This window comes from Oncorhynchus mykiss, chromosome 19, assembly GCF_057628025.1.
Source record: "Oncorhynchus mykiss isolate SJ-2025 chromosome 19, ASM5762802v1, whole genome shotgun sequence".
Classification (NCBI taxonomy): domain Eukaryota; kingdom Metazoa; phylum Chordata; class Actinopteri; order Salmoniformes; family Salmonidae; genus Oncorhynchus; species Oncorhynchus mykiss.
Genome location: NC_143040.1, coordinates 33,477,873 through 33,489,318, shown reverse-complemented (window position 1 = coordinate 33,489,318; position 11,446 = coordinate 33,477,873). Strand labels below are relative to the sequence as shown.

Here is an 11,446-nt window from a genome sequence, read left to right as displayed (position 1 = left end):
CATGATGTCAAGCAAAGAGGCACTGAGTTTGAAGGTAGGCCTTGAAATATATCCACAGGTATACCTCCAATTGACTCAAATGATGTCAATTAGCCTATCAGAAGCTTCTAGAGCCATGACATCATTTTCTGGAATTTTCCAAGTTGTTTAAAGGCACTCTCAACTTAGTTTATGTAAACTTCTGACCCACTGGAATTGTGATATAGTGAATTATAAATGCACAAAGTCATGTCCTAACCGACTTGCCAAACTATAGTTTGTTAACAAGAAATGTGTTTAGTGTTTGAAAAACGATTTTTAATGACTCCAACCTAAGTGTATGTAAACCTCCGACTTCAACTGTAGGTATTACTTTTGTCCAGATGGGATGGGGCAGTGTGCAGTGCGATGACGATTGCATCATCTGTGGACCTGTTGGGGCAATAAGCAAACTGAAGTGGATCTAGGGTGGCCGTTAAGGTGCTGGTGATATGATCCTTGACTAGCCTCTCAAAGCACTTCATGATTAAAGAAGTGAGTGCTACGGGACAGTAGTCATTTAGATCAGTTATCTTTGCCTTCTTGGGTACAGGAACAATGGTAGCCATCTTGAATCATCTTGGGACAACAGACTGGGATAGGGAACGATTAAATATGTCCATAAACACACCAGCCTGCTGGTCTGCGCATGCTCTGAGGACGCGACTAGGGATGCCGTCTGTGCCACTGAGAAGGAGGCGGGGGGGGGCAGACTTTGTTAGCGAGCCGTGTCGGTGGCACTGTATTATCCTCAAAGCGGGCAAAGAAGGTGTTTAGTTTGTCTGGAAGCGTCTCGTGTCTGAGCTGTTGAATTGCGACTTCACCTTGTCCCTGTACCGGCATTTTGCTTTTTGATTTGTTTATATTGAGCCAGTTTGTAATAGCAATAAGGCACCTTGGGTTTGCACTCCGCATTAGATCATGCAGCCCTTAGCCCTTAGGCGTGGTATACTGGCCATATAACACACAAGCGTTTGTACCCCTTTTAGAATACATCTTCATTTTTATTTCTGAGACTTTAACATAAAAAAAACACTGTATGAATGAAGTGTAATTGCTGTGTCTAATAGCCAGTTGGCAACCCATACCTTACATGATTAATTGACAAACAAACAAACATTGCTATGATTCACAGTGATAATTATTCTGGTGTTTTGCGCCGTGCATTGTATTGCAACAAATTGAACATTTACATGAACTGATCCAGTGTGTTTGTATGTGGTAGGTGGTCAGGGTAGGGTTGACGTGGTGGAGGGCACCTTTTCTCCCCAAGTTCCTTAATTTGTTTAATTCTTCAGAGCGCCACACTGGTAAATATATCACAAGGCCCTGTGGGGCTTCTGGGTCTGTTTCGACATCAGAATTTTTTTATGTGGCCCCTTTTCACAGCTTCTCGTTAATGGGGAGCCCCCTCACTCATTGAATAAAAGCCTGTGAAAATGGAAAAAACAAGCAATGTAGTGAGAGAAAGACACATTTTGACACACATTCTGTCAGTGAGAATCCAAATATGTCCAGGTCAGATATCATGACTTTGACACTCAGACTACATTCTGTCAAACTGAATGACAGTAATGTTGCATGGATGGTGACAATATCACGTGTCCCTGCTGGAATAACCAGTGTGATGAACAGGTATGTTTACATAAGATCCATCCACCTCATTAATGAATTATAGTTTTTCTATTTTTATTCTGAATCAGCTAACCACTGGAAGTAATGAATCTGGGAAACGACTTGGATACTACAGCAGTTGAGGTGGATGGTGCTGTATTGTTAACTGTCCAACAAAGCTGAACACCAGTGTTAGGTGTAGTTACCCTAAATGTCCACAGGGGGGCGGAAGAGAAAGATATCGAATTCATATGTAACATCACACCTCATGGTATTTGGAAATATCTGGATGTTTTTTCTCATCATGTTCTCTGTCTAGTCTATTATGTGTATGGGTGTGTGCATGTATGCAAAGCTAAGGAGATATGGACAGCTGGGAAGTACAGATTGACTGCTCTCCGTATGCTCTCTGTAAACTTTTCGGGAAGACCTCATCCCAGTGGGACCCAAGCCATGATTAAAGGGTCGGTCTGTGATTGGTGCATACATTTTTGGAATTAATTATATATTTTAGACATTGATTCTTGAAGAATATAACTTGACTTCAGTTTAGGCTGGGATTGTTTTCGATCTACGCTAGATCTGCTTAATAACGCACTTGACATTTAAAGATAATTTAAATACTGTGAATGCGGTCTCCGCGAACGCAGGAACATTGCTTTTAAAAGATGCATAGCCGAAAATGGCCAATCGGATTGAAGTGGCTCCCGGCATTATATGAGCAGACATTGCCATTGGCTGCATGGAGTCGCATTAAGAGAAATCCCATGCAGCCTTGTTTACAAATTCGAACACTGGAATGTGAGATGTAATCTACACCTCTATTAATCCTCATTATTTTGTTTAATGATTATTCAATTTGGGTAATTATTTCTATCTAGCCTACACTTTCTCGTTCTGAACTTCTAACATGAGTGGGGTGGGATGGTTTCCAGGCAATCATAAGAGCAGCTGCTTACCTATTTGAAGACTCCAAGGCAGTAAAAACCGCCAATGTGGTTGCCTGTTATCACCAGTTAACGCTTGAAATTAATGACTCTATGCCTTAGTGTAATTGTTGTGCCCCAGCAGACCCAAACTATAAGCTTATTGCACACCATTGTTTGTAAACAATGTAATTGTAAACAAACACTGTATAGCTTCAAAACATAGTTAAAATTATCATTTTGAGCTCATGGATGGTCAGTCCTTGCATTCCTTACAAAAAAGATTGCAGTTTTGAAAGTGCAGTAACTGCAGTCGACAGTGGCATTTTGGATGCAGTGATTTCAGAGTAACTGCAGTGTACTGTAGTTGAACTGCATTTGTACTGCACTGTAACTGCAAAATTGCAAAATTACTGCAGTAAAAAAGGTATTTTGGTCACAGTATTTTCAGTTATACAACAGTGTACTGCAGTTATACTGCAATCTTTTTTTGTAAGGGATCCACAGCTAGGGCTGTTGGGGTGTTACCACCACACCAGCTGTCATGAGACATGACTGCAGTAAAATTCCACATGACCTTTGAGTCATGGTAATCTCCTGTTATGCACTCTGGACATGCTTTGGTAGCATTATTATTATGATTTTTTTTTCACCTTTATTTAACTAGGCAAGTCAGTTAAGAAAAAAATATTATTTAGAATGACAGCCAACCGGGGAACAGTCTTGTTCAGGGGCAGATCAAAAGATTTTTACCTTCTCAGCTCAGGGGTTCGATCAAGCAACTTTTCAGCTACTGGCCCAACGCTCTAACCACTAGGCTACCTGCCGCCCCAACTTGCTAATGACCATCAGATCCTAATGGCCTGGTACTATTGCTCTATTGTCATTCTAACCACTCTGACACCTCTGACACCCTCTGACACCAATTCAAATGCAATCAAAAATCACATCAAACACAGTATCCTGCTTTTAAAACTCACCTCACTATGATGATCAATTTGACAAAAGTTCAACACCAGGTTGAAACTGAGTGTAAAACATGGTCATTGTGGATGTTGTTTCAAAGCCTAACACGATCAAAATTATTTTATAAAGACCTTCTTACATCAGCTGATGTCACAAAGTGCTGTACAGAAACCCAGCCTAAAACCCCAAACAGCAAGCAATGCAGGTGTAGAAGCACGGTGGCTAGGAAAAACTCCCTAGAAAGGCCAAATCCTAGGAAGAAACCTATAGAGGAACCAAGCTATGAGGGATGGCCAGTCCTCTTCTGGCTGTGCTGGGTGGAGATTATAACAGAACATGGCCAAGATGTTCAAATGTTCATAGATGACCAGCAGGGCCAGATAATAATAATCACAGTGGTTGTAGAGGGTGCAACAGGTCAGCACCTCAGGAGTAAATGTCAGTTGGCTTTTCATAGCCGATCATTCAGGGTATCTCTACCGCACCTGCTGTGCACCTCCATAGCCGCAGGCAGAATAGTTGAAACTGGAGCAGCAGCACTACTAGGTGGACTCGGGACAGCAAGGAGTCATCAGGCCAGGTTGTCCTGAGGCATGGTCCTAAGGGTCAGCTCCTCCGAGGTGAAAGAAAGAGAAAGAGAGAGAGCGAATGAGAGAGAGCGAATTAGAGAGAGCACACTTAAATTCACACAGGACACCGGATAAGACAGGAGAAATACTCCCGATATAACAGACTGACCCTAGCCCCCCGACACATAAACTATTGCAGCATAAATACTGGAGGCTGAGACAGGAGGGATTGGGAGACACTGTGGCCCCGTCAGATGATACCCCCGGACAGGGCCAAACAGGCAGGATATAACCCCACCCACTTTGCCAAAGCACAGGCCCCATACCACTAGAGGGATATCTTCAACAACCAACTCACTATCCTGAGACAAGGCTGAGTATAGCCCACAAAGATCTCCCCCACGGCACGAACCCAAGGGGGGGGGCGCCAACCCGGACAGGAAGATCACGTCGTTGACTCAACCCACTCAAGTGACGCACCCCTCCTAGGGACGGCATGGAAGAGCACCAGTAAGTCAGTGACTCAGCCCCTGTAATAGGGTTTGAGGCAGAGAATCCCAGTGGAGAGAGGGGAAACGGAAAGGCAGAGACAGCAAGGGCGGTTTGTTGCTCCAGTGCCTTTCCGTTCACCTTCACACTCCTGGGCCAGACTACACTCAATCATAGGACCTACTGAAGAGATGAGTCTTCATTAAAGACTTAAATGTTGAGACCGTGTCTGCGTCTCTCACATGGATAGGCAGAATATTCCATAAAAATGGAACTCTATAGGAGAAAGCCCTGCCTCCAGGTGTTTGCTTAGAAATTCTAGGGACAGTAAGGAGTCCTGCGTCTTGTGTCGGTAGTGTACGTGTAGGTATGTACGGCAGGACCAAATCGGAAAGATAGGTAGGAGCAAGCCCATGTAATGCTTTGTAGGTTAGTAAAACCTTTAAATCAGCCCTAGCCTTAATAGGAATACTGGATGGACTGGTTACCTTATGCTATGCTCCCACATTTCTATCCATGAGTCTGGGAGAGAACGTATAGCCCTAGGCTGTTGGTTCATTGGTTGTGCAGGGCGGCTTACAGTTAGCCTACAATTACAGTGAATTTGTATTTGATTTTCAATTTTTTATATTTTCATAATAATTGGGTGGCACATTACCTTTAGCTACACAGAATATCTCACAACCATGTGTTTCATCTCCTCCTCTCGCTCCTTCTTTATTGCTTGATCGAGCATGCAGAGGGGCTGTCAACAGTTTAGTTAAATGTTTATTTGCTAGAACATAATACTATTGATGTTACCAAACAGATTTAACATGGTTTACTAATTTTAGCACTGGGTAGCTGCAGGAAAAGGGTTGGAGAGCCCTACAGTTTGGCATACAGTTTGGGCGAAATAGGGCATCAGCTGTCGCGCAGCGAAAGCAAGCTCCTCAAACAGTTTGATGTGTGGAGTGAATTAAGTGTTCTTATTTATTTCTCAGCCACTCATATTAAGCACAGCTCCGCTATAAAACCGAAGGAGCCTACCAGGCATCACTAAAAAATGGGACCGGTGGGAAAGCAGGCAGCCTCCATTCAAGTGCATACAGATAACATGCATTTTCCCCCTGCTACGGTTCCTGCCCATTTGATAATGAGCCAGTCGAAATCTAAACTAATTTCACATAGTAAAGACAAGATTCAATTGAGAATAGTCTGATGGGTGAAAATATGATCACTTGATGAAAGCTGTGCAGCCTCAGACTAGGAACAGAGCGCAAGCTTTTTTTGTGTAATGTGTATGTTAAGACTCGGGAAGCAAGTACAGGGAGTGAATTTAATCAATACATGAATGAATGAAACATACACAGGAACAGAAGCAATAATGCCTGTGGAAAGAACCAAAGGGAGTGATAGATATAGGGGAGGTAATCAGGACGGTGATGGAGTCCAGGTGAGTCTCATGAAGCGCAGGTGTTACGGTTTTCTTCCTGGGAAGGAGAGGAGGACCAAAATGCAGCGTGGTTATGGTTGAACATCTTTAATAAAGATGATAACGTGAACAATATACATATACAAAACAAGAAAACGTGGAAAAACCGAAACAGTCCTAACTGGTGCAAAACACAGAGACAGGAAACAATCACCCACGAAATACCCAAAGAATATGGCTGCCTAAATATGGTTCCCAATCAGAGATAACGATAAACACCTGCCTCTGATTGAGAACCACTCTAGGCAACCATAGACTTACCTAGAATACTACACTGAATACAACCATCAATCTACAAAACCCCTAAGGCCAGGGCGTGACAGTACCCCCCCCCCCCCCCCCTAAAGGTGCGGACTCCCGGCCGCACACCTAAACCCATAGGGGAGGGTCTGGGTGGGCGTCCATCCACGGTGGCGGCTCTGGCGCGGGACGTGGACCCCACTACAACATATTCTTAGTCGGCTTTCTTAGCGTCCTTAGAGTAGCGACCCTCGCCACCGACCTTGGCCTAAGAACCCTAACAGAGGGGCAGCTCAGGACTGAGGGGTAGCTCAAGACTGAGGGGTAGCTCAGGACTGAGAGGAAGCTCAGGCAGGTTGACGGCTCTGGCAGATCCTGGCTGAATGGCGTCTCTGGCAGATCCTGGCTGACTGGCGGCTCTGGCTGCTCCGTGCTGACTGGCGGCTCTGGCTGCTCCGTGCTGACTGGCGGCTCTGGCTGCTCCGTGCTGACTGACGGGAGACTCTGGCGGCTCTGGACAGGCGGGAGACTCTGGCGGCTCTGGACAGGCGGGAGACTCTGGCGGCTCTGGACAGGCGGGAAACTCTAGCGGCTCTGGACAGGCGAGGCACACTGTAGGCCTGGTGCGTGGTGCTGGCACTGGTGGTACTGGGCCGAGGACACGCACAGGAAGCCTGGTGCGGGGAGCTGCCACCGGAGGGCTGGTGTGTGGAGGTGGCACTGGATGGACCGGACCGTGAAGGCGTACTGGAGATCTTGAGAGCAGGGCTGGCACCAACCGCCCTGGCTGCATCTTCACCCTAGCCCGGCAGATGTGGGGAGCTGAAATGTAGCGTACCGGGCTAAGCACACGTACTGGGGACACCGTGCGTTCCACCGCATAACACGGTGCCTGACCAGTACCACGCCCGCCACGGTTAGCACTGCTAGGAGCACTGTAGCGCTGAGCTGGCACAGGACGTGCAAGGCTAGGGAGGTGCACAGGAGGCCTGGCACGAAGAAGCAGCCCCCCAAGCACTTGATTGGGGTAACCCCCAGAGCGGGGGTCCTTGGCACGGGTCGGATTGACCAGTACGCCCCTCCGCAAAAACATTACTGTGACAAACAACAGTGCTCCCACGTTTGGCAAACGGGGTACTCCATCAGCCATTGCCAGAGACCCCTTCATGCAGGCTATACGGTCTCACGGAAGCACAGCGTACATTGGAAGCTTGTCCATGCTTAATGCTGCCCCCTCTGTTAACCCACGTTCCACAGTGTTGAAGGGGTATATCAATTAGAGGTCGACCGATTATGATTTTTCAATGCCGATACCGATTCTTGGAGGACCAAAAAAGCTGATACCGATTAATCGGGCGATTTTTATTTATTTTATTTGTAATAATGACAATTACAATACTGAATGAACACTTATTTTAACTTAATATAATACATACATAAAATCAATTTAGCCTCAAATAATGTATGAAACATGTTCAATTTGGTTTAAATAATGCAAAAACAGTGTTGGAGAAGAAAGTAAAAGTGCAATATGTGCCATGTAAAAAAGCTAACGTTTCAGTTCCTTGCTCAGAACATGAGAACATATGAAAGCTGGTGGTTCCTTTTCACATGAGTCTTCAATATTCCCAGGTAAGAAGTTTTAGGTTGTAGTTATTATAGGAATTATAGGACTATTTCTCTCTATACCATTTGTATTTCATATACCTTTGACTATTGGATGTTCTTATAGGCACTTTCGTATTGCCAGTGTAACAGTATAGCTTCCGTACCTCTCCTCGCTCCTACCTGGGCTCGAACCAGGAACACAACGACAACAGCCACCCTCGAAGCAGCGTTACCCATGCAGAGCAAGGGGAACAACTACTCCAAGTCTCAGAGCGATTGAAACGCTATTAGCGCACACCCCGCTAACTACCTAGCCATTTCACATCACATCGTTACACCAGCCTAATCTCGGGAGTTGACAGGCTTGAAGTCATTAACAGCAGAGCTGCTGGCAAAACGCACAATAGTGCTGTTTGAATGAATGCTTATGAGCCTGCTGGTGCCTACCATCGCTCAGTCAGACTGCTCTATCAAATCATAGACTTAATTATAACATAATAACACACAGAAATGCGAGCCTTAGGTCATTAATATGGTCGAATCCGGAAACTATCATCTTGAAAACAAAACGTTTATTCTTTCAGTGAAATACGGAACCATTCCATATTTATCGAACAGGTGGCATCCATCAGTCTAAATATTCCTGTTACATTGCACAACCTTCAATGTTATGTCATAATTACGTAAAATTCTGGCAAATTAGTTCGCAATGAGCCAGGCGGCCCAAACTGTTGCATATACCCTGACTCTGCGTGCAATGAACGCAAGAGAAGCGACACAATTTCACCTGGTTAATATTGCCTGCTAACCTGGATTCCTTTTAGCTAAATATGCAGGTTTAAAAATATATACTTCTGTGTATTGATTTTAAGAAAGGCATTGGTGTTTATGGTTAGGTACACGTTGGAGCAACGACAGTCCTTTTTCGCGAATGTGCACTGCATCGATTATATGCAACGCAGGACACTTTAGATAAACTAGTAATATCATTAACCATGTGTAGTTATAACTAGTGATTATGATTGATTAAGTTTAATGCTAGCTAGCAACTTACCTTGGCATTCGCGTAACAGGTGAGTTCTTTGTGAGGCATGTGGTTAGAGCGTTGGACTAATTAACCGTAAGGTTGCAAGATTGAATCCCTGAGCTGACAGGGTAAACATTTGTTGTTCTGCCCCTGAACAAGGCAGTTAACCCAACTAAGAATGTGTTCTTAACTGACACTGCTTAGTTAAATAAAGTTTAAATAAAGGTGTAAAAACTTTTTTTTTATAATAATAAAAAATAAATCGGCAAAATCGGCATCCAAAATTACCGATTTCCGATTGTTATGAAAACTTGAAATCGGCCCTAATTAATCAGCCATTCCAATTAATTGGTCGACCTCTAATATCAATCTTCCAGAGTGAGAGTGACCAGTTTGGTCACTGTCTTCAAGGGGGCGCCCCTCCCACATAGGTGTCTTATTACTGGGATTCATTGCTGATTACTGTCTGCAGCTCACTAGTCCCCTATGAGGTGTCTAGTGGTACAGGTTATGGGCATAGTCACAGGAAGTAGGGGTGCTGAGGGTGCTGCAGCATCCCCTAATAAAAAAAACTGTTTGCTACTTTATTAACGGAGACAAATACTCGTCAGCAGAGCGGAAAAAAATCTCTGCTGCATCCATACCCCAAAACATATTTTTGCGGCCATGGTCATGGGCTCTTTCGGTGATTAGTTGTTGCTAGCGGAGTCGAGGGTAGGACACGACCATGGTTCATATGAGCCCCGAAATGAGCTGTCTGTTTCCAGCACAACGCTTTTCATTCCTGGGAGGGAGGAAATATCCTCCGTCTCCAGAAACAGGCAATCCGAGTGGTTCCTATGTCAAAGCTCTGGGACTGCTGGTACAGACAGTATTCCTGGTTACGAAAAGGCACGGGACTGACAATATGTCAGTGGTGGTGTGCGTCAAAAGATAGAGGATCTGCCTGTCTCTCTCAAATCAAATTGTTATTTGTCACTTGCTCTGAATACAACCTTACTGTGAAATGCTTACTTTACAAGCCTTTAACCAACAATGTTTTAAGAAAATACCCCCCAAAAAGTAAGAGATAAAATAACAAATAACAAAGAGCAGCAGTAAATAACAATAGCGGGGCTATATACAGGGGGTACCGGTACAGAGTCAATGTGTGGGGGCAATGGTGTCGAGGTAATTGAGGCCATATGTACATGTAGGTAGAGTTATTAAAGTGATTATGCATAGATAATAACAGAGAATAGCAGCAGCGTAGAAGGGGGGGCAATGCAAATAGTCTGTGCAGCCATTTGATTAACTGTTCAGGAGTCTTATGGCTTGGGGATAGAAGCTGTTTAGAAGCCTCTTGGATCTAGACTTAGTGCCCCGGTACCGCTTGCCGTGCTGTAGCAGAGACAACAGTCTATGACTAGGGTGGCTGGAGTCTTTGACAATTTTTAGGGCCTTCCTCTGACACCTCCTGGTATAGAGGTCCTGGGTGGCAGGAAGCTTGGCCCCGGTGATGTACTGGGCCGTACGCACTACCCTCTTTAGTGGGTCGGAGGCCGAGCAGTTGCTATACCAGGCAGTGATGCAACCCATCAGGATGCTCTTGATGGTGCAGCTGTAAAACCTTTTGAGGATTTGAGGACCCATGCCAAATCTTTTCAGTCTCCTGAGGGGGAATAGGTTTTGTTGTGCCCTCTTCACAACTGTCTTGGTGTGCGAGACTGAGTGAGGGACAGAGTAATGGGTATAATCCCTTTCCAATGGATGGAGGTCCCTCCAGATATCAATTAGTCCCAATTCTATCAATGAGGTGTTAAATAAAATGCACCTTACAAAGTTAATTATCTTAGTACTGTCGTGTCCAGATTATGATTTAACACAACGTTCAGATCACCCGCACAATCCCCTCTGCTTCTGATGCAATGGTTTCAACTGAATGTGTAAAAATTGTCACTCTCTGGAGGGGCATGAACAAATGTTAGCTCTTTATGTTCTATTTTCCACTTTGCCACCGTAAATCTTCACTCTTTGTCATTAATTTCCTTAATACTTTCAAAATGAACTGAGTTTGGAATAAAGATTGCCACCCCCCTCTTGTATTTCTGTTTAAAAGAGCTGTAGAATGTGTTTTTAAAACCAAACTGAGTATATTACTCGCTAATGTTCAGTCCCTGGATAACAAGGTTGATGAGATCAGGGCAAGGGTTTCTTTCCGGAGAGACTGCCAGTGTCGCAGCCCTTCAGTCCAAAGGCGCCCCTCAGTCCAGAGGCGCCCCTCAGTCCAGAGGCGCCCTTCAGTCCGGGGCTCTCTACGAGGGCCTTCTTGTCCGGGCCGAGAATGTTTTTTCCACTGCTCCAGAGTCCAATGGCAGTGAGCTTTACACCACTCCACCCAACGCTTGGTGATCTTAGGCTTGTGTTCGGCTGCTCGGCCATGGAACCCCATTTCATGAAGCTCCAGACGAACAGTTATTGTGCTGATGTTGTTTCCAGACCGGGGCAGTTTGGAACTCGGTAATGAGTGTTGCAA

At 44.9% G+C, this 11,446-nt stretch overlaps 1 protein-coding gene across 1 annotated transcript; it reads right to left on the bottom strand.

The window, feature by feature from the left end:
- Nucleotides 1–997: 997 nt before the first annotated feature.
- Nucleotides 998–10,345, bottom strand: LOC149975174 (uncharacterized). Its single transcript, XM_090210794.1, has 2 exons — nt 4,010–10,345; nt 998–1,449 (listed from the first exon to the last, which is right to left on the bottom strand). The coding sequence occupies exon 1, from the start codon at nt 7,462–7,464 to the stop codon at nt 6,574–6,576; it is 891 nt and encodes a 296-aa protein (XP_090066920.1). The 5' UTR covers nt 7,465–10,345; the 3' UTR covers nt 998–1,449; nt 4,010–6,573.
- Nucleotides 10,346–11,446: the final 1,101 nt, after the last annotated feature.

Bases quoted from the DNA above. Each gene is read 5' to 3' on its own strand.
- LOC149975174 (XM_090210794.1), bottom strand. From the start codon at position 7,464: ATGAAGGGGTCTCTGGCAATGGCTGATGGAGTACCCCGTTTGCCAAAC.